We start from the raw sequence: 23,538 nt of genomic DNA on the forward strand, positions 1-23,538 counted from the left end.
AAAGCAAATACTTGAAGATGGTTTTCTTTAACGAAAGGGCAAAAGCGAACGTCAGCCCAGCCCTCTCGAATTCTCCCAGCTTTCAAATCTGTAGAGGTGCTATTAAAATCAAGTGCCGACTCAGGCAGCTGAAGGTCGGGGCGGAGGCTTCCCTGGAGCTCAGCCCTCAGGAAACCAGGTTTTTCCAGACCGGTCCAGATTTAGGGAGCACGGCCGGCCGGCTGCCCTCCCTGGATTCCTGTGAACCCTCGGCATTTATTTGCCTCGCAGCTTATCTTTTTTAAACATAAGCAGAATCCGTTAAGCTCTCGTGTCCTAGCCTTGTCATTTATTACCACCAGGCAGCAACACTGGTGTAAGGAGGCCAATAAATCATCAGGACGGGAAGTGACTACCGGCTGGATTAATTTCATTATCATCCTTAAGCAGATAGGTGTCTAGGACGCTGATGCCTCCCGGAAGAGTGATGGTCCATCTCTCCTGACAGGCCGCCCGTGCCTTGCTGACAGCTGTGAACATCCACTTTCTCCGCTGGAATGACCTGTCCTGCCTATCCCTATTATGGGTAATCAGTGGTCACCCTCCTCCTTGGGGTTCCTACTGAAGGCCGTATGGGCTGTGGAGAAGGTGAAACTGAGACAGGACAGGGAGGCTCACTGGAGCAAGGCTCAATACTCTAGCCAAGAACACCAAAAAGGGACACCAACACCTGGACGCCTTGTGACAGTCAGACCAATTTGCCAAACAGAGATGCTCCAGAGCCCTCAGTACACAGTAATGTGCTAATGCGACCCGTCTGAGACTTTCCGACCGCTCACCTCCTTTTGCTCACTTACATCCCTTGGGAGCTGATCATTGCTACCCAGGAACCCATGCTGAGAAAACTCTGGGGATTTTCACCAAAACCCCCAAGCTAAGAATACTTGGCTTAGACCAGGTGATTCTGAGTCAGGAAACTTGAACTGTAGGGACTTACATGGGGGGTTGAAGGGGGTTTACAAGTCTCTGTCAAGACTCCAGTAGTAGCCATAGGACCCTACTAGCAAGATAAACTACAAGGAAAGGATGCTTCCTGCTCTGGATGTCCGGATGCCCGGGTGCCTGCTCAGAAACAGTCTCAAGTGCAAACCGTGCTGACGGTGAATCCCGGCTAAGCCCAAAGTTCCCCCCCCCCCCCCGTGAATTTGAATCAGGAAGTAGCTACTCTCCCTCTGCCGTCTCCTTTCTGAAGAAGACACAAAACAAAACAAAAAAAACCACCTGCCCTTTCTAAGTGCCAGCCTTGCCCCCCCCCCTGTTTCCACTTAGAAGAACTGCAATGCCCACCTTCTCTGACCACTCACAGAATGCCCTATCTCTAGGGACACTGCTGTTCTAGGGGACAATGTTGTTTCTCACCTGAAATCCTCCCACAGCTTCCACTGGGTCTCCCTGTTTCCTGCCCATCACAATCACATCCTGAAGCACAAATTTAGGCCCTCTGATGCCTCCCACTGTCCTTGAGATAAGATACAAACCAAGAAGATGAAGACCTGAGGGACAGGCGGCTCCCCTTCCAGCACGTCCCAGACCCCAGTCTCAGGGAACCCATCTATAAAGTGGGTTAGCAATGGGTCCTACATCACAGGACTGCTGTAGGATGGGACTGGGCAAAATTTAGGGAACCGCTGAGTCAGCATTGTGACCCAGAATGTTCTCACACTAGCACAGTTCTTCCTGAGGCTTTGGCCAGTCTGAAAGCCGTTCAGTCCAACATGCCTGCTCTCTTCTTCCCTGCTAGAAGTGCTGACAGCTGCATCCCAGCCCATTCCTTAGTCTCAGCTCAGCTATGCCTTCTGTAGGAAGCCTCCTTTGACTCTCCAAGCTATCACACTATTGTACCCTAATGTGCTACCTTCCTCTGCCTCCCGGGGGCTGCAGGCTCATTGAGTGCAATGGCCTGGACTTCCTCTCCCCCGCAGCCTAGTTCTTAGCACATAACAGACACCCAACAAAGATCTGGACCAACACTGCACGAAGGAGCCCCAATGTCTCTGCTTTCAGGAACTCCCTGCCTCCTGTCTTGTCACACACAGGCTTCTCTGGCACACAGTTCTCTGAGAAGTCATGAGCATCCTTTACTGACTTCAGCATTCCCCCGGCCTGTGGGCGGGGGGGGGGGGGGGGCTGAAAGGGACATCATAGATAGTGCAAACAAACAGGACATTTAGAACTTGTCGAACTCTGCACCAAAGGTCACAAAATCAACACAGTGGAGAGAGGGGAGGCTGAGGACTTGACTCTGTTTAGCACTGATGCTCTTGACATGCTGGAGGTGGGGTGGGGTGCATGTATGACAATTCACCTACGGTTTTCCTAAGAAGACGCCGCACAAGGCCAGACAGTCTTGCCAAGGCGAAATCCCTGCCCTGACTGGCAAGATGGAGAATCAGACAACGTGACTGACACTGAGCCTTGTGAAGAGGGGGATGTGTGATGGGGACACCATGAGAGGCAGTGATGTCCAGCCTCATCTGAGTAAGAAGAGAAGGAAGACTGTCTTAGAAACAAGCAGCCTGCAAACCACTCTGAAATGGGGGGGGGGGGGGCGTCTGAATTTTGTTTTCAAAGGGCTTTCCTACTTCTAGAGTTATCTAGCCCAGAGAGGATTGTGGGTAAAGCGGAGTCTTGGTCTTACCTCGTAGTGGCCAATGGTGTTTAGCTTGGTTATTCCATCTTCAAGAATCACAGAGGAGCTGTCGATGTCTAGAAGTTCTTTCTGCCGTGTCCCCACTTGAAGCTCTGAAAAGGGAGGAGAGGGCATTTGGCTCCCTTCTAAAATCCCAGTTTAAAAAAAAAAAGAGTGAAGTGCTGCCTAGTTACTTTTACAAATATTATTGTTAATAATGACGGTTAATAATGACGTTAATAACATTATGCTTGCATGACATGGCAAAGCTTTGTTGGAAGGTATGGAGATAGTCAGACAGACAGACCAAAAAGCTTTGGCCTTGCCTGTAGGGTCTCATACTTCCGAACGCTGTTCCTGCAACATTCTGCTGAGTCAAAGTCTGCAAGTGGAGACCCTGGAAACAGAATCACCCAGCATCTGAAGGGTTAACACCTTCAGACCAGACCTCCAGTCTCGCCAGCATGTGTGCATGCTCATTCACAGAGCTTGGTGTGAAGGCTTCCCCACAGCTCCTGAGAGTCACTGTGTACTAACACACAAGCCCAGCTAGTGTGCTATGGTCGTCATAGTCAGAAGGTGACTGTTTTCTTTTCTTGATTGCGTGCAGTATTTTATGAATTGTTATATTAATATCAACTCAATGGCGACCTTTAAATATTTGGAGGTTGCACGGGAGGTGGGGAGGGGAGTCTGGACTTCTGATTTCTCTTTTTCAAAACCTACCAAGGGGAGCTGGGATGATGACTCTGAGGTCAGTAAAGGCATTTGTCACCAAAAGCGATGATCTGAGTTCTAGTCGCAGGACTCAGAAGGTAGAAGGCAGGAACCAACTCTTCCACATTGTCTTCTACCTCTACAAGCATGAGTGTGTGCACACGAACACGCGTGACAAATAAAAGTGTAACTGAATTTTTAAAGAAAATCTAGCAATGGCAGATGACGGTAGGCAGCTCATGCCGAGAAGCTCAACTTTCAAAAGGCTGAGGCACGGGAACCATCCCAGGTTCAGGGTTAGCCTGTATCCAATAGTGAGTTCTAGGCTGGCCAGGGGTACAAAAGTGAGACCCTTTCTCACCTCCCCCTGTCATCCCCCAAAGCCGTTAAGACGACTTTGTAACAACCCACAAGGCAACTTCTGCAGAACCCAAATGGCTCTGACGTCTCAGATGGCACGTCTTCTCCAGTTAGGTCGGTCTATTTCCCATTCCTAGGTGGTGGCATTCTGTGCATATATGCTTTCTGTCTGCTTGGACACCGGTGCCACCAGCCTGTTCTGCCTTTCCCCTCCCAACTTTTGGGTTGGGGGAGGACGCTTGGTTGGCACAACCCAGGAAGTGACTGGCAGACTCTGGTATGGACTGTTCTGAGACGGAGATAACGCTGCTGGGCTGTTCTCTTGGGGTTATTAGTCTGGGTGTGCCCATGTCCTTTGTGGTCAGTGCTACACGCTTACAAGATAATGTTCAAGGCGAGGAAGCTGAGGATCTGGGTCAGGCTTCGGGCCTAGATGGGGCCTGCACCTTTCTGCTTCTATCTAAGCAAAGGATCTAAACCCTCTAAGCTGCTGGGAAGAGTACTCCCAGCCACGCAAAGAAACGAAACCCTGGCGGGAGCCTGAAGATCACTCCTAAGCAGCCTGCTTTCTTTGAAGCAGGCACCTATGCTGCTATGCATTTGCAAGGCCTCCCCCCAAATTTCCCGGGCCTGTCTCCAGGCTTTTCTCAATGGTTTTAGCAGGAGGTTTGATTGGTGGGGGAGGATTTTAATTGCCTGCTTAGTGGAGGCCTACAACTGTACTTGAAGTGGGGGGGGGGGGGCAGGGATGAACCTTGTTACGCTGTCTGTCGCTGCTGCGATTCTACTCTTTCCTGTCCCTATTATCTGTTCTAAAATCCCGTGGCAGTCTCCTGGGAGGGCTGCGCTGAGCTCAACTTTTAAAATGTTGATGAACATTTGAGGGAAATGGAGCCCTGTTAGCTTGCTTGCACATAAGCTCTCCTCTGCTGTGTACCAATAGTGCCCGCAAATGATTTCATAGCCGATGTTGCTTCAGGCTGGGCGGGGGGGGGGCAGGGGGAGGCGGGTGGGGGGGAGGCTGGAGAATACACTTAATGCAGGGTGCTATTAGCAGGGAGGAAGATGACCTTTCCGGCAGGCTGGAGTTAACACTCTGCAGCTGAGCCACCCACTAATGACACGCTCTGTATCACAACAAACAAATCAAATGCCAATGTGACGTGCAACACATATGGCGGGCACAGGGTTTACACCTTTCTGTGCTTCTTGACGCAAGGTGACTCCATGTAGTCCCAGGGTCAGCAATCACATTGATTTACAAATGCAGCGGGGTTTTTTTTGTTGTTGTTTTGTTTTGTTTTTGCTTTTTGTTTTTAATGGCATCTTGGAAGGAATGATGCTTCGTAGGGAAGAATCAAGAAACTCAAAAGAGAGCCAAGCACTCCCTGGGTCTGCAGACATGCCCTCTGGGAGCAACACAGGCCATATAATTGTCACCAAACAGGAAGTAGGAGGGTGCTTTTCTAGGGACCCTGACAAACCTTACCGAGACCAATCTCGTTGAGCTGAAGTCCGTACGGAGAACCGTTCTTGCTTAGGAATGCCTGGAAAATCTTTTCTTTGGCTTGGCCTATGGTATCACAGTCAAGAACGTTGACTGAAATATTCCGACAGACATCTGCACTCTCGTTTTCTGGGATTTTTTCAAAGACGACATTTAATGCCTGCAAGAATACAAACAGGTTCCCAAGTCTATTAGGTGGCTACAGTCCGAAAGGCATTCCTAAGAGACACGAGCGGAACCGTGGCAGGGCCTCCTAATACCTCTGGAAGCACATTAGGAAACAGCGTGTCGCATTATAGTGCTTTAATCTTTTCCCCATAATCCATTCTTTTCAGGGATAATGGAAGGGGAAACAGAAAGTTAAAACACTCATTACAGAAGAGGCATTGAATAAATATATCAGAGAGGAAAATATAAACACACATAAAAAATCTGTGCAAAAAAAAAAAAAAGGTGATTTATAAATTCATCCTAAAAATAAAATGACTTGGAATGATTCTGCAGTGAATGAGTGCAGACTGGTGAGGATTATCTTTTTTTTTTTTTTTTTTTTTTTTTTTTTTATCAACAGAACCACAGAGTCCCAGAAGTGAAGGTCCAGGTGACAGGAAAGGTTATTAGGTCCCTGTATTGATCACATCAAAGATGGCACTTTTTAATATGCAGCATTAATTATGGCAACATGCATCTCCCCTTCCACTTCCAACATCTGCAGTCAGGTGTTTCTGAGTCCTCATTAAGATACCAAGATTCCCCACCCCGCACTATTATCCTGGCATTAATTACATTCCCATGCCATTGCTTGGGTTGTGTCAGCTAGCATTCTCCCAGGGTGGCAAAACCTCGAACTCTAACTAATGGGGGGAGGAAGCCCTTGGGAATGTGTGAAAACAGACAGCAGGGGAAGATTTTGAAAAATAACCTAAAAGCAATTTCAGGTTTGCTTTGTCTAAGAACAAATGCACAGATCTTTTAAAAAAAAAAAAAAAAGCAACTTTTACGTGCTACAGACTCTTGGGGGGATTGCTTTGGAAGTGAGCAAAGAAGATTTGTTAAGTAGCAAAACTGTTTTCGGTGAGTTGGGAGGACAGTGTGAAACGCACAATTTGTTAACATTTTGGGGGCCTAGAAGCGGAGACTCGGTCCACACTGACCCGCGAGACTGACTGCAGGCACAGTGGATCAGAAGGAAGACCCTGCCCACCAAAGGAACCACGTGGGCTCCTGGCTTTCGTCCCAGCCCACCACTAGCCAGCCAATTCACCTCTCTGCGTCTCCATTTCGCACTTGCAACATATGTACGTTGGTGACTGACTTCTGATGGTAACTGATGATGGATCGAATTGACGTTACCCTTAGGATCGTGACTGGTTGACCAGTGCTCAGAGCCTATGGCTCAGAGACTCCCAAGAGGTCATGAGGCATCTGAAACACTGGGCTGGTTCTTGGAGCCATATATTCTTTGCAACTGTCTCCCCATAGCAAGTTTCTTAGACCCTGTGTGTCTCATTATGGGGGCACAATGGCTCCGAGGACACTGTTGAGGCCCCCGCCCTCGTCACTTACTCAAAGGTCCCCCCCATCAGGCACTTTCACTTTGGGATCTAGGATTTTAGCACAGGCAGCATTAAAGAGAAGACCTTGCTCTGGGATCCTGCAGAGAGTTCTAGACCTCATGATCACATGGAGCTCTATAAATGGCCTGAGTATTTTTTGGCAAGCCAGGATTCTACATATGTATGGCCATTTTGGTTTCAGGAGGCAACAATTTCACTGAACGTCAATAGGGCTTTCCCAAGGCAGATAATGGGGCACCATCTGTAAGAAAACAGGGTTCACCATACATCCAACCTGACAGGACCAGATTCTTAACTATCTAGTCTTTAGTAACTTCAGTGTTCACAGGTCACCAGACCTACAGCTTTTTATTATAACAACTAAGACAATATTCCTCCCCTGCAATCCCATTTATGAAACAATAGTCACTTTAGTCCCATCCTAGCCAAAGGATTTAAACTCGCAAATTAATGGAATCTGAACTTTGAGGTTGACCAGTAGTCTCCTTGTGCTCCAAATAAGTCCTTGTCCTAGTATGGAGTCACTGTTGTCTACTCTCTATGAAAAATCTGTTTTCTGGGCAATCAAGCCATGAGTAAGGGGTTCAAAATGCCTCTTCACTCACTAACAACAACAACAACAACAAAAAAAAAACAATAAAACACCAGACAAGGGAGAACATAGGGGTACCAGGTAAGTGGGACAACTCCTGGGTGGACCGTCTAGAAGAATCCAACATGGTAAAGGCTCACACCCAAATCCTCTTTCTTGCCTCCCTTCTTAACAGACATTAGGGCCTCTTGGTGTACAGCCGCCAACTGCATTTCAAGATGTCCTATTTTTAATGGGGGAGGGTTGTTGAGTATCAAACTCAACATGAGGAGCATGCTAAGCAAGCACATACTCTGTCAATGGGCTGCACCCTCAGCTCTAAGACATAGCTCTTTGAATCTTTTAACTCCCAGGCAAAGGTGGTTATATCACTAGTATAGTTCTTACTCTAGAGTAGAGAAACAGAGTCACAGAGGAGTTAATTGCTCCAGGGACACAGCTTCTAAAGTGGCAGAGTCTGGAGACAATGTGTGCTTTGCTGTAACTGCTAAGATGGTGTCAGGGCTCACCCATCCTCCCATCCTCCTGGGGCTCTGGGGCTCTGGTGCAGTCCAGGACCCCTCCTAGCCTCCCAGAATCTTTTCTTATCCAGCTGCAAGCTGAGTCCTTAACTAGAGTCTCAGCATACAGTGGGAAAGTTGGGAAGGGCACTTGGGAATAAACTCTGTTCCTGTGGCCAGGTCACTATGTTTCTTTCTTTACTGGTTGTTCTTCATGTCAAGAGTGATGGTGTCTAAGGCTTCCAAAATAAAAATGAATGGAAATCACCTTTTAATCTGAGCCCCAGCCATCCTGGCTCATGAAATGGTTTTATTGGCATTTACAAAATAACTTCTGTTGCTACCTAAAGGACAGCACTGTCTTTAATAATAACACCTCTTTATAGGCAATAACTGTTCTTAAAGACATAACCAAAAGGGGAAAAAAATGCCTTAACTGCATGTAAACGAATGCAAATCTGCCATTGCCTCTACAGCTAGATGGGTAGAAAAGAGGTAAAAAAGGCATTTTACAGAGTCCACAGGGAATTCTGAGAGTAAATCCAGACACAAATTGATTTGTGTTCATTTTTCATGCTGATAACGCTTAGTGCTCAGACAGCAGTTTCCTAGAATGTGAGCGGAGGGCCTCCTCAGGCCTAGCCCTAGTCTAAATACTCCCATCCAGAACAGGAACACCCACCTGAGGCTCTCTTCTATGCCAGGGAGCAGTTAAGGATCCAAGTCACCTCAGAGTGTGGGCGTGACAGGGTCTACCTTTGGCCACTGCCCCATGGTGACATCTCCCGAGTAGATGCATCCCCTGTGAGCCCCTCCCCTGCTGAGATTCACAAAGCCAAGCTCCTCTGTGTGCTCCTTGGTGTCAGGGACTGCTTAAGACCTGTTCTCTGCACTTGGGAGGCAGAGGCAGGAGGATCAGTGTAAGTTCAAGGCCAGCCTGGTCTACAAAGGGCGTTCAGGACAGCCAAGGCTACACAGAGAAAAAACAGACAAACCAAAAACAAAAACAAAAAGACCTGTTCTCAGATCACCCACAACAAGTATGGGAAGCACGCCTGTCACCTCAGTACATACACACTCAGGGAACCCCTTGTGCAAAGACAAGAGAATAGAGAGCTAAGGTCATTCAGTCTGCTGTGAGTCTACAGGACCTACACCTCCTTTTCTGATCACCACAAAAGGCCAGTTCTTCAAAGCACACTCTTTCCCTTCCCTAGAAAGCCCTGAGACTCTCTACTTCCTTGGCATGAAATACCGGCGAAGCTGAGGTAGCATGTGTGGTTGGTGTCTGTCTCACCAACAGCCATGCGGCCTCTTTTGACCAGCAAAGAGACCAACCAGGGTAGGGGAATGGCCTTGGTGGCAGCTCCTTTTCCTCCATCAGGGAGCGGTCATGTGACTAGGCTCTGGACAAGGACACAGAAAGGAAAGACTATAACAACAACAACAACAACAAACGTGGGGGAGCATCAGACATCCTGTGAATACGAAGTCAGGGCCAAGATGAGCATAGAGATGGTGACCCTGGGTTCTGTTAAAGATGGCTGACCGTATGTGGCTGTTCCTTAGCAGTGGGGACCCCTTGCCTCCAGTCTGCCCAGAGACACACCTATGCTTTTGGTATTTCAGGTCCCATTTTCCCTAACGTGACGCTGAATGTATGGACCCAAACATGTGCCGTGCACTTTGCCAATTCTATGGTTGCTAAATTCATCCCTAGACACACTTATATTGTATCCATTAGTGCAGAACATTGTAGATGATACCGTTTGACCCAGTGCAAAGCCTGATGGGAAACATTGGTAAACTAGGCTAACTGTGAGGCAAACACATGTCCTAAAACCGGTATGGTAAGTGTGATAGTTAAGCTTGACTGTCAACCTGAGTGGATTGAAAATGAACTAAGAGAAACTTCTGGGCAACACCTATGAGCAATTTTTTTTTAATCTGTTTATTTGAAGACTTTGTACATGGGCAGCATCTCCAGGTAAATGCTCAGATAAAGGAGGTCCAAGGAAACAGCATTTTGCCTTCCTGTCTTCATGACTTAGTGGTAAGTTCATCAACTAGGCTGCTGCCACCACTATGTCCCTTTGATTTGGTTTCTTCTGGCTTCCAATGCACAGTGAAGACCTATGGCTTTTCAGGACTCCCTGGGGCCTTTAGCATCAGGTAAGGCCTGCTGAGGCACCCAGCCTCATGGGTAGAGCCGTTTACTTGAGAGATAAGGCTCTCCAGTGCAAGGGCAGCTGCTGTCAAATTACCCAGACTTTATCACGTAAGCATTTAATGAACCGTCTTTTAATAGTCCACCCGTTCTGTTTATCTAGAGCGGTGGTTCTCAACCTTCCTAACACTGTGAGCCCCACCCCACCCCGCAATCATAAAATTATTGTCATTGCTATTTCCTAAATGCAATTTTGCTACTGTTACGAGTCGCAGTGTAAATATGTGATATGCAGGATATCTGATATGCCACCCCAAAGGGGTCATGGCCCTCAGGTTGAGAACCACTGTTCTAGAGGGACCTAATAATAAAGTGGAAACCAATGAGGTGTTTGGGGGGGTTCTAGTTTTTCGGGGAGGCCATTCACAGGAAGAGAACTTGTGTAAGTTCTGCCTGGAGGTGGCGGCATTTGAATAGGTCTGGAAAGGAGCCGGTGAGGGAGGCCTCTGGATATGAAGACCCTCAGCTACCAGCTACCTGAAGCCTTAGCGGACTGGCGAGCAGTATAAGCTTCAATCTTAAGTCAAGTGACCAGGCCAGGAAGCAGAGAAAAAGGATTCCGCTTCCTCCACCCGGGAGAGGGTGGTCCGCTTCTGACCCACTCCCGCCCTCTCCCGAACCACCACCTGATGCTGAGGGAGAAGCCCTGCGCTATTTTTAGGGGCAAGAGTGATGAGAACAGAGCTTGGGAGTTTCTAATAATAAAGACAATAGCCAGCACTTATCGAACGCATACCGCATCGCAGCAATGAATCTGCTAATTTCATCGAATCCTCACAACTCTGTGAGGTGGGGACTATTATTAGCCTCGCTAAACAGATGGAGACTGGAGATACAGTAAGGATGGAAACTTGTCCCAGATTACAGATCTGGTAGGGTCACAGTTGACTGTGTCCCGGACTCCCAACGGAAATGCCAGGGGGCTAGTCACGGCGTTCTCTCACTCTACCCTGATGAGGTTCTCCATCAGTAGACGACGGGTGGGCGCACGCCAGGGGATAGAGGAGGCTTGACCTTTTGGCTCTGGCTTGGCAGCGAACTACACACAATGCATCATCCTGAACCACGTGGCTCAAGCCCCACTGTGCGTAGCTTGCAGAGCCTCTGCTCATTGGCCTGCCTCTGGCTTCTGGGTGTAGCCACGTGACCAAATTCTGGCCAATGACTTTAAATGGATGTGCTGTGTGACAAGCCCGTGGGACACTTCCTTGAAAGGCAGCCTGCGACCATCTGTCCTTTCTTGTGTAGCCCTGTTGAGGTCCTGATGTGGAAAGAGGCTGAGGAAGCAAGACACCTCATTCCAAGAAGTTACCTGAGGGCATCTCGGAGCACGGCTGCCCATTCTGGCATCTCACACTGGGGGGCGGGGGCGGAGGGGGGCATCAGACTCTTTGCTGATTGGTCTCGGGCATCTGGACCTCAATTCTACACAGCTGCACTGCCTCCTAATAGCCGTATATACAGAAGGAAGCCATCATGCAGGCAAGGCCATCTGGAGACTCACAGGACACAGGAAAAGACTGTGTGAAAAGGGCTGGTCTTTTTTACAGCATGCCCCACCCCAGCCTCTTTTAAAAGGGCAGTTGCTCAGGCTTACCACTGCCAACTCCTGTCTGCACCTACCTATCAGGGTATTATTATCTGCCATTTGGCTGTCCAGGCCCAGACACAGGGTCCATGGACAACCTTTTCAGTGCTAACACAATGCATGGGTATTTCAGATGTGGTTTTGCTGATGACAGAGCTAGCTAACCTGGCTTCCCTGGAAGGACTACAGAAGAGAGACATCCTATTCAGTGTACCTTAAAGGTGACAAGAAAAACCGTCACAAAGAATGGCCACTTCCTCTGTGCCAGGCAAGGCGGCGAGGTGTGCTACACACATAATTTTCTAACTTTAACATATATACAAGGGTAGATTTTTATCACCAACTGTTCACAGACAAACAAATAGGCCGAGGGGTGGTGACTTGGCCTAGTAAGGGGCCTAGACCAGTTTTATAGCCAGGACTTCCAGAGCTTAAACTCCCATGTCGTTGACCCCAGCCCTGCAGCACATGGGCATATAACTGCACTCCTACTTGGCTATGGCTCTCCCCAGCTTGAGGTCTTGAGGAAACAGAAAAAAAAAAAAAAGAGGCTTCTTGGAGACATGGGTAAACTGGTCATGAGGAGAGACCTTTCCAGGGGAGGGCGACAATGCCACCTGGTTAGCTCCTCTGACATGTCCTTGGCTAACGAGGGCTGGGTGCAGCTGCATCCTTGCTGCGACACCTTACAATTCCTACAAAGTAACTGCAAAGGAATTTATTACGAACTGGCGACTTTTGTCGTAAAAGGTCTTTGAGCAATAATTGCTCTCATTCAATAAAAGCTATCAAATATATTTCTACTTTCCTTTCAGGGCCAGATGAAAGTCAAGAGGAAAGTCTTCCTTCGTAAACCAAACTCAGAAAAGGTGCAGTTTGCTTTGCTACAGGCGGAAGCCCAAGAGGCTCCTCACCCCTGAGAAAACCTTCCCTGCCTTCCACCGTCTCCTTAACTCTCTGCTCACCCACCCTGCCTTCCACAGCACTCCAGTCCCATCTCCTTGTCCCTTCAAGGATGAGCAGCTCACAGGCTATGGATTCTGTTCCCCTAACAGAGTAACAGGAGACACAGATGAGTGGAAGAGAGCCTTGTGTCTAAACAAGACCAGCTGATGGAGACAGTGTCCCCAGTTTGTCTCTATGACTGGGTTCTCTTAGAACACTCGCATGCCCTAGAATGGAGTAAACAGGGCTAGCAAAGAGTTGCGGACAGTGAGAATGCTTTACCAAGTACTTTTTAGGTTAGAGGGAAGATTCTAGACTCCCCCCGCCCCCCTTCTGTCAAGTGCCAGCTTAAGAGCTGGCAAACTATTTGTAGAAGATCAGGTAGAAAATATTTAAGGCTTTGAGGCTCATATGGTCTCTGGCGCAACCAGTTAACACTGCCATTGCAGCAGAGAACAAACTATACATAATAGGGAAATGAACACATGGAGCTGTGTTCCAATAAAGTTTTATTCATAAAAATAGGCAAAGGTCATCATTTGGCCCCAGGCTGTTAACTGATGATTCCTGCAAAATGTAACACTTATCTTCTAGGGGAAAGTGGCAATGCCAAAAAGACAAAGCTAGACAATTATTCATTTTTCCACCGTAATTTGTGATACCACTCTCTCATTCACCAGGCCCACCTCTGCTTAGCTTCCGAGATCAGATGAGATGGAATATGTTTAGAGTGGTATGGCTGTAGCCAAAGCCACTGTTTCGTAAAAGGTATAAATAATGAAAGAATAATTAATTTGAACCACAGAGAAGAAAATTAAATACTTTTGTACCGAGATAACCAGATTATTTTTTCCAACTCCAAGATTATAGGCATGAAGAGAGAAAGACCATGAAGAGGAAAGATATTGAAAGCGCTCGTTTAAAGTTAATTTTTCACTTTCCACAGCTTGCCATCCACCAGGGAATGACTTACCTAACACGATTATAGAAAATGGTTTCACTCTTTGATCAGGAAGCTAACTATGACGCTAGCAATGGTTTAAGTATTGTCTCAAGTCATAATGGGATGGATGATTTGCACGATGGTAGAAAGGGGGGGGGGGGGAAGAGCTTAAGAATTGTTAATTAACTTCACTGTTTCTCCACAAATGCTAGGAGTATTAAAAACAAGATTGCTGAAGTGCAAACATCAGGACTTAATGAACAATGGGATGTAATTGAAGTAACAGGGAAGGACTTAATCGGGACAGTGGGTTGTTTAATTACGGGGATAATGGATCTTCTGCAAGGACAAGCTAAATGGAACCGAAGGGGTTTGAGAGAGGTAAGCAGAGCACACGGAAACTCCCGCTGGGGACAGCCAGTGTTGTGCCAGGTATGGAACGTTATGTTAGATGTGCCTGTGCCCAAACGGTAACCGCTGGGGAGGCGGCTGACGTGGCACACTGGCATAAACCTTGCACAAATTACAACAGGAGCATTAATGTTTCTGAAGGCATGTCCCCGGGCTTTGTCAAGAATTTCTAATAATCTTAAAGACTTTCTTCGTACAGATATGGGAATGAGTGTAATAATGTGTTTGTCGGAACACTGTTTCCCAGGGTGCCAAGATGCTATCTCTCTGATGCAGCAGATCGGCAAGCTCATTTCCTGGGTTTAAGAGTTCAAAAAACCATTTCTCGCTTAACTTTGATTACAAGTCAAACTTCGCCTGCTAATTCAGCACGCCTGTTACGAGTTATTGGTTTTTCTCATCTCCTCTTGAAACGGAGGCGAATGTCCCCTCTCCCATGTGGTACACTTTCCTGGAACTGAAACCCCTCTGCTCTACGACAATGCTCCTGAAATACAGGAGGGTGGGTGAGGGCCAGACACACCAGTAACAAGCTTTCAATTTTGCTGTGGGAAAACAGGGGACCAATAGGTTTTATTCCATGTCTAGCTGTCAACTCTGAACTCTTGAGTGGTATGTGTGGTGTGTGTGGAGGACAGAGATTAGTGATCATCTCTCTCTTCTGTTTTTCTGTCAACCAGGAATTCATGTAACCTACTGGCCTAGAACTTACTATGTCACTGTAGATGACTTTGAACTTAAATCACCTTTATTTATTAATTTATGTGTGCATGTGAAGGGCGGAGGCTGACTTGCAGTGATAAGCCCTCTTCTTCCATGTGTGGGTCCCAAGGATTGAACTCAGGTTGCCAAGCTTGGCAGCAAGCAGCTCTACCTGCTGAGCCATCTTGCCAGCATGAAATCCTTCTGAATCAATTATCCACCTTATTTTTTTTTTTTTAGACAGTATCTTTCACAGAGGCTCAAGCTTGTAGGAAAGTCTGCGTCCCTAGCACTGGGGTTGCAGGTGTGCCACGGTGGCTAATTTTAAGTTGGGTATTAGAGATTCGAACTCAGGTCTTGATGTTGTACAACCAAGCACTTTACCTTTAGGGCCATCGCGCCCGCCCCCCCCCCCCCCCGAACTACCTTGCTTTAAAGGAAGTCTAAGCTGTTGTGTGGAGACCAGCCCTCCCCCTGAAGTATCAGAGAGTGACTACAGCTGGGGCCATTTGACTTGCCAGATGACAACCTGGGGCACCACATACTAAAGCCACAGGGGTGTGAAGGGCTTTGCTTAGACTGAGGCCAGTCAGAGGCATTGCCTTCTCCAGATGTGATGAACAGAACCCAACTTCCCAGAAAGACTTGTTAGTACAATGATTTCAAATACAAGAAACTGGCAGCGCATCTTTATGCTCTAGAAAACACCCCACACCTCAGAGAGAAAACATCCTAACCTAGGAGGTGTGAAACCTAACTCATAGTTTGTTGTGTGAGGTGCTGTTTCTGAGCACGCATCCAAGAGGGCTTCTTCTCAAACAGGGCCCTGCCATGGCACCAGATTCTGCTGTTTCCAGCTGCTCCTGAACCCGTTCTAGAGCTTTCTGATCTTCCTTGATAGAACTCACACACACACACACACACACACACACACACACACACACACACACACACTCCAGTTTGTTCACCACACCTTGGTTTTCCAATTACATAAACCACCGCAGGCAAATTTAGCAAAGCAAGGCTTTGAAAATCACCAGGAGTGCAGAGCCTGGGAGGGGGAGGAGGGAGGGAAGTGAGAGGAAAGGGGAGGAAGGGGCTTCGAAACAGGATGGTTCAGGCTGAGAGAACTCATATGAAAGGAAATGAAAAAGCTTAAATTTTTTATATTGACCTTCTGGTAACATTTTTGTCACACAAGCTTGGACTGGATCATGTGCCTTCTTTCTAGCTTCTAGTATAATCAGCCACCATGAAAGGGAGGCTGGAGCAGGTCCAACAAAAGGCATTTTAAAAAAAAATCATCCTTAAAGGCAAAGGCCCTAGGAGCTAGGGCCCACCTCTCTGCCAGTCTCCACTCTATCCACGGCAGAGGAATCCGAGAAGGACAGTGCACAGATTTAATTTTCCATTGCACTTCCCCCCGGAGGCTATAAAAGGGGAAAAATTCAAGAGTCGACATGAATTTCTTCAACATCAAGTAACATTTTGACGATGAGTTGAGCACTAACAAATCAGAAACACATGGTCTTAATTGACTGTGAAATAAATAACATTCTCAAATGAAAGGGAAAGAAAGTGCTCAGATGTAAAGCGCCAAGAAAAGACTACAACCTCCAAAGTTTTTTTTTTCAGGCAGCTGACTTCTCTTCCCTTCCTCCCCGAGTCCACCTCCCTCACTTCTCCCCCCCCCCGACCCCCCCGTTCTGATGCAATGTGTTTCATGAAAAGAAATATTGTTGGATCCCCCCAAACCTATGTTCACTTGTCAACATTTCTCTTTGGGGACCCTGTTTGGGCTGTTTTCTGTTTTTAGAACAAAACACCTGCCTCACGAGAAGCTGGGTGATTTCTAGAGGGAAGAGGTTGGTTAAGTTTATAGTTCTGAAAGGCCATGGGCACGGTGCTGGACTTTCTCTACCACCACTGAGGGTCCATGTGCTGCTTTGGGCTTGATGGACAAGCAGCAAGAAAGACCACAGGGTGAGGAAGGAGGCAAGAGAGTAAATGGGGGTGTGTGTGAGGGGGGAGGGGGGATGCGAGGGGGGAGGGGGGAATGCGAGGGGGGTAGTCCCCGTGTGACTATTGTCATCTCTCAGGGAGGGTACAGCTCTTCTTTGTGTATGCATGTGTCTGTCTGTGCACACCCAGATGCAAGCGCATGTGTGGGCTTACATGGGTCTGCATGCATGTGCCTGCGTGTTGTTTACTCTTATGACACCTCCAGGAGGTGGGGCAGGACAACATGCTTATTTCATACATGGGGGAGACTCAAGAGGCACAGCAAGTGGAGAGACTTGCTTAGTCGCACACAGCAAGACAGTGGCAGAGGCAGGGTTCAAGTCTGCCTGGCTACAGAGCCCAGGCTCTTAACTCCGATGTCAGTACTGCTTAAGCAGCACCTGAGGAGGAGCATAGAAAACAGGCAAATCCTAAGGCTGAAGGGCTTGGAGGCATGTACTGCTCTTGTAGGGGACCCAAGCTCAGTTTCCAGAACTCTTGTCGGGTTGCTTGCAACCGCCTGGAACTCCTTCTCTGGAGTCTCTGATCTCTACACTAATGTGCCCATACCTAGATATCACACACACACACACACACACACACACACACACACACACACACACACACATAATTAAAAATCAAGTAGATCTTTGGCCTGGAGAAATGACTCAGTGATTAAGAGCCCTGGCTTCTCTTGCAAGGAACTAGGTTCAGTTCCCAGCACCCACATGGCAACTATTGACATGTGCAGGCAGACACTCATGTACCTCGAACAAAAATAAACAGACTTTTTAAAAAGTACATTTAAAAAAAAAATGCAAATCCTAAGCCACACCCCAGACTCAAATCTAGGATTTCCTAACAGCTAGTGTCCAACACAGTCTGGGCAACACTGATGCGTGCTTGGGAGTCACTGCACTGCGCTCCCAGATGCTGACAGCTGTCCACAGAAGCCAGAACGCTGGGAAATGTTCGCCCTCAGCACAGCTCCCTGCCTCTTGAATGACTGCCCAGTGAGTGCACAGCCATCTTTAATGAGGATGTTACATATAGCTTGAGGGAAACTGGAAACAGCTGATCTACTGGCCCCTCCGCACCCATAGACATGGCATAACCATAATATGGCCCACAGCAGAGTGGTGCCTTCTTCAATTAGGGAATGGATTCTTCTAGAATGACACCACAGGACATGCCACCCGGAGCAAAGCCACAGGAACCTTAGCTCTTCAGCGAGCAATTCCTGAATCCCGCTGGAATCTCTTTCTTCCCTCTCCACTAATGAGATGGCAAAGAAGCCTAGAGTCTCCATACAGCTAAAAATCAAATCAAAGCAACAGAAACCTTTCCCCCCTCCCACCCCAAGTCTATGATAAAAGCTTAGAGAGCTCCTGAGCCATACAGGAGATATTTTCCAGACAGGACTTCTGCCACAAGATTCCCAAAAGGCCCTGGAAGTGTGGGCTTTTTGCGGGGAGAGTTGAGAGTGGGTGCCGCAGGAATGGGTTAAACGGAAGATTCTCCAGTATTTGGAACTCTCAGGCAGCCTAGTCCGCTCTCCTTCCCCAAGTGATCTTCAGCATTCCCCTAAAAATATCTATGAGATCACAGGACATTAAGTGCGTGACACCAAACATTTGTAACTAACCCATGGAAATAAAGTAAGGCGTCATGTTGCATGGGGGAACACAGTGAAATTTGTCTTGTGTTATCGTTCTAAAATAAGAGCGGCCTCAATTTGGTTGAAATATATCTTCACACATTGTCTCCCCCAAGCAGAGCCATTTGAGAAATCCTGATTGCAATTATAAGAGCTGAATAGGGAGCACTTTGCATTTCCTTTGACGATGCTAAGAGCTATAAGCAATGCTGATATTAAAATCTTCAGAAATTGATGAGTACCCCAGGCATAATCATAATGCTTCCTTCCCCAATCCAAGTAATTAAAATCTATTATATGAACACGTGTTGATATTTTATCAACTACCGCTCTTAATTAAGTAGATGCATGAGGCCTCCCACAGTCAGAAGGACATCGGTTCAGTTTTAGTGACCACTGCCCCCCCCAACCCCCGCGCCCACTTCCCCCTGCCCTCTGCATCTGGATGAAATGATTTAGGCAAACTTACCACAGTGTTGAATTCGGGCACCTGCCACAGCAGCCAGTCTTCGTTAAGGGTGTATAGAGCCTTGGAAGTAATCACGTCTACAGGACCCTTGTTTATTTTCTGGTTCAGAGTCGTCACCAGCAAATAGAACGGCTCCCCAACAGTCTCCTTGGGAAAGATAACAAGAGCAACAGTCAGCTTCCTGTGAAGCCCACGGCAGTACCATGAGTGACAGGTGGCAGTATTTTCCAAATAGTCAACGTTGCAACGCCCCAGAGGATACAGATCATGCCAACCCAGGAAACTACTTCACGCACACCAGGCACATGCTTACGGCCCTGCTCCCCCCACCCCCCAACAGCATGGGAGGCATCCAGTATAACCCTCTCGTTTCATGTTGAACTTCCTGTCTGGCTGACTGCTGCACATCAGTAGGCAGGTGCTTAAGAACAGTTCCAGGGGGTGAAGAAACAACCCTGCTTATATTCCTGTTTCATTGTAAGCCAAAAATAAGTGGCATTGAATAAAGTACTTCACGGTTCATCGTGACAACGGAGACTAACGCACGAAAGTTTTAAACGGTTGCTGGGGAGGGTGGCCTGTCATGGTGAACAGCTTTTCGTGAGGGACGTGGCCTCCGCTTCAGCTGTTTGTAGCCTGTGCCCTCCCCATGTGTCAGCCCCTTACCATTCAGACACCCCTCTTGTGCAGCTGCCCTGGTCAGATGGGCAGGATTCCTGTCCCTGAACCCCTAAGGCTGGCCCCAGGGCTCCAGTTTCCAACCCTCTCTAGTTGAACAGGGTCAACTGAATTTGGGGCTGGTGGCCCCCAGATTTGAAGCCACTATGTTCAAAAGGACACTGGGTAGTAGTTCAGGTACAGGCTGTGTTCTGCTTCAATGCATCTGCCTGAGGCATACAGCCCTGGGTAAGGTTTGGTTCCCCCTAAATAATGAGGTTGCCAGGATCCATGAGCATTAGACCTCTAGGTAGAGGAGGAAGGGCTGTGCTGACGAAAAGCAGCTATGATACCAAGAAGAGACTTGATACCCTATGAGCATATACAGGGGGAGGAGGTCCCCCCTGAGTCACAGTCACAGGGGAGGGAAGTAGGGGGAAAGAGGGAGGGAAGGAGGAATGGGAGGATACAAGGGATGGGATAACAATTGAGATGTAAGATGAATAAATTAATAAAATAAATTTTTAAAAAGAGAGAGAGAGAGAAGCAGCTACGAGGCTCCAATTGGAGTTCTTCTGCCCAGCTGACTGACTCAGCTTTCAGAGGAGGATTCTTCTGGCTCCTCTCTGCCTGGTTTCCGCGTGAGCAGGAGGATTACCCACAACTCTTTGGGAGGCCTCCCACCCTCACCCACATCTCTTTCTTTCTACTTCCTGCAAGCACAGCTCCTTTCCCAGGCCTGGGCTTTCCTCTTGTCCCTCCAGCCACCCTCTACCTCTCTTGGTCCCTCCCTGCTTCTCTATGCAGGACAGAGTGGGGAACCCTCAGAAGTTTCCAAGGAGGAGCAGAGGACCAGTACCTCACATTTCGTTCTCATAAGAAACTTCCTCTATTTCATGGTTCGTAATCTCACCACTATCTGCTTTCCCTCCACCCCCTTAGGTAATGTCCCAACCACAAACCTAAGAGGCGTACTTCTTTCTTCTTGTACATGCCAGAGATACACCAAGGGGACCTTGTGTGGGGACTGGATTGGCCATACTGGTTGGCCAGCCAGGACCCCCTGGGCTAGGCAGGGGGAACAGCAGCCGACTCAAGGGCTCTCTAGTCAGGATTTTCCAGAATTCTCAAAATTGAGATGATTATATCTGTCTTCGCACTGCCCCTCAAGCTCACAGTTGGAACCCAGCTAGTCACCCTCAGTGTTGTTTGAGGCTCTCCTTAAAAAATTAACTGCCTGCTGTCTGCCCACCACCGTGCGGCAGACACCTACCCAACCTAGATATCAGTAGCCGAGGAAGATTGGCAACCTTCCCAAAGACACTCTGATGTGTGACCAGCCTAGGGAACCGCAGGGCCACGAGATTTCTCTGTCATCAACTAACACAAGGTTTTGGATGTTTCATCTGTCGGGGACATGCCTTCTCTCTTTGGGTGGCGGAGCAGAGCTGACTATCAGCTCACAAAGCTCCTTCAGAGGCTGGTACCATCCTCGCCACCCTTGGACCGACGGAATCTCATCTACTGTGTCTACCCTGGTTGCGCCACACGCAAAAGGGCCATAAAGATGCTTATTTCTCTGGCCCATCAAGACGGTTAAATGAGATCCAATAATCTGACATGTATGGCAGAAAGCAGCCCTTAACAGATGTCAATCGTCATCACTGCCCTCACCAGGCCTTGGGGTCCAGAAGGGGGCTATTACCAGAAGGATGCTGCCTGCTCAGCATCTATGAGCAGGGCAAGAGTAGCCTCCCCCGCCTTTAAAAGGAATTCTTTCACTGAAAGGTGAAAGTCTTGCCCAGGACTGGCTGAATGCCACTTCCTTCTGGGCACCGTGCCCCCTCCCCCTCCCCCCTCCCTACACACTCTTGAATCAGCACAGAGAAGAAATCTTGACCCAGAATGCTTTGCTCAAGGGGGCTGCTCAGGCTTGGAGCCCAAATTTTTCTGAACACTTTACCCCTTTGATGCCCAAGAGCTGCTCCTGAGAGCTCCGTGCGAGGAACTGGATGTGGACCTCAAAGCAGCGGCCTCACCAGTGGGTGGAAACCAAACCAAACCAGTGACAGGCAAAACAGCAAAACAACATTCACGGTGACCACGCTGGCCCCCGGGGATTCAGGCAGCTGGGTGGGCTCTGGGAGCTGTGGAATGGCTGCAGATAGCAGGCAAGCTTGCCGTTTTTCAATAAAACCTCAGGGCAGTGCTTGCTCTCTGCTTTCTCATAGGGTTGTATACCTTAGGTACAGGGATTTCCCCAAGGGTGTTTTTTTAGAGAAGAGATCGCTGGACAGTATCCCAGGGCTTTGACTTAGAAGGATAAGCTGAGGACTAAGACGCAGGAGCCTGGGGAATGAGAGGGTCTGCCACCTGTGTTCAGCAACAGCTGAGGCCCACCTAATCACAGTGAGACGCCAAAGCAGCTCACCCCAGAAATAACCATTTGACACCTCCCCAGAGCAGATGATGTATACCAAATAAACAGAAAAGAGGGCAGATTTCATTAATCTTAATAAACGGCCATTGCCTTGGGAGTGGGGAAAGTCAGTTAAAAAAAAAAATTTTTTTTTAAATGTGCATCTACTGGTAAGATTGCATTAAACATTAAACCAGGCACAGTCTAATTTAAAGTGCTGTTTGTGGATCTCAACTTAAGCAGCCTGGTTAAAACCTGTGGCATAACAGTGCATCTTATTTAGAGTTTAATTAGATTTTGAAACTAGCTACAAATACACAATTATGCCGTTTTGCTGGAATCTGGATGGCTGGTAAAATTAAAGATGGATAAGAGCCTTCCACACCAGGACCTCAGAGAGCCAAACAAAGACCGAGTTCAACAGAAACACCCTTATTTTCATTTTAATATTTCATAATAATAGCTGATATTTATGGGGTTCTTATTCAGCGCTGAGCAACAGCACGCGCTCTCTCTCATGTGTGCCTTAAAAAAGCCCAACAATATTCATCTCTTGTCAACTCCACAGGTAACACTGCCAAGTGAGGATGGGGCTGCCTGAACTCCAGATCCAGTGCTGGGCTCCGAGGCCCACCGCGCTAGCCATGGAAACCATAGAAAGGTTGCCATTTCGAAAGATTTTTAAGATTCAATTAAATCCAACCATATTCCATAGGCACTTCAGGAAAATGAGGTCTGAGGACAGAAGAAGGCTCGTGGGGATTTGTTTTAATGCTGAATGCCTGGGAAGAAGGGACCGCCGTTAGCCGTCGGAACACTGATGAGAAATGAAGATTTCCAACATGCCTTAGAACAGTTTGTGTTCATCAGCGTTTGAAATATCCTCTGGTCTCAGAACATTTTCCTGAATGGGCCAGCAGGACCAGGAGTGTTACTTCATGCCAAAGGTGAGCCGATTGCGCTCACATATAAAAAGTCTTACCTGAGGGAATCAGTCCTGAAGGAATTCCACATACAGGGGCTACTAAGAGCAAAAACAACCAACCGACCCAACCCCCCCTCCCTCCACACACAATCTTTTTGTTTTCCCATTCAGTCTGGAAGGCCCAAGATCAAATTCAGTTAAATGCTGACACCACAGAGCCTTCTGGACTTTCGCTCCACAAAGACAGCAGAGCGAAATGTGCTAAAAATAACCGCCTATTGTCTTACCTCTGACACTGCAGAGCCCCGTAGTGACACTTACCCGGAGGAAACCAGAGAGGCAGACGGACATCCAGTTTGTAAGGAGTTTCTCCACCACAGACTCTGTGCGCCTCAGCATGAGCTTGGGTTGCATATTGCTACACTGCTCCATCAGGTCCCTAGTCAGCACCTCCAGGATGCTGGTCAAATAGCCCAGTTTGGTTTGCAGAGCGATGGTTAGGAAGGAGGCAAACAGACACCTGTTTAAAAACAGAGCATCTCAGCTGGACATGACTGGTTTCCTTGGGATCTTGCTGACGATGGGATGGGGGTGAGGTGGCAGGCAGGGGTGGGGCAGCTGTCTTCTGAAGACCCGTTTTTTTGTTTGTGTGTGTGTTGTTTAGGTTCCAACG

At 47.9% G+C, this 23,538-nt stretch overlaps 1 protein-coding gene across 1 annotated transcript in view; it reads right to left on the minus strand.

Annotated features, from left to right (window-relative positions):
* The window catches only part of Plxnc1 (plexin C1), a 153,200-nt gene that overhangs the window by 15,610 nt on the left and 114,052 nt on the right, over nucleotides 1-23,538 (minus strand). Inside the window, exons 20-23 of the mRNA XM_051139846.1 lie at nucleotides 23,187-23,385; nucleotides 18,865-19,011; nucleotides 5,235-5,412; nucleotides 2,678-2,781 (exon numbers count right to left, since the gene is read on the minus strand). Coding sequence (XP_050995803.1) covers nucleotides 2,678-2,781; nucleotides 5,235-5,412; nucleotides 18,865-19,011; nucleotides 23,187-23,385 — 628 coding nt within the window. The remainder of the gene's footprint in view (nucleotides 1-2,677; nucleotides 2,782-5,234; nucleotides 5,413-18,864; nucleotides 19,012-23,186; nucleotides 23,386-23,538) is intronic.

This window comes from Acomys russatus, chromosome 31 (genome assembly GCF_903995435.1).
Source record: "Acomys russatus chromosome 31, mAcoRus1.1, whole genome shotgun sequence".
NCBI classification, from domain to species: domain Eukaryota; kingdom Metazoa; phylum Chordata; class Mammalia; order Rodentia; family Muridae; genus Acomys; species Acomys russatus.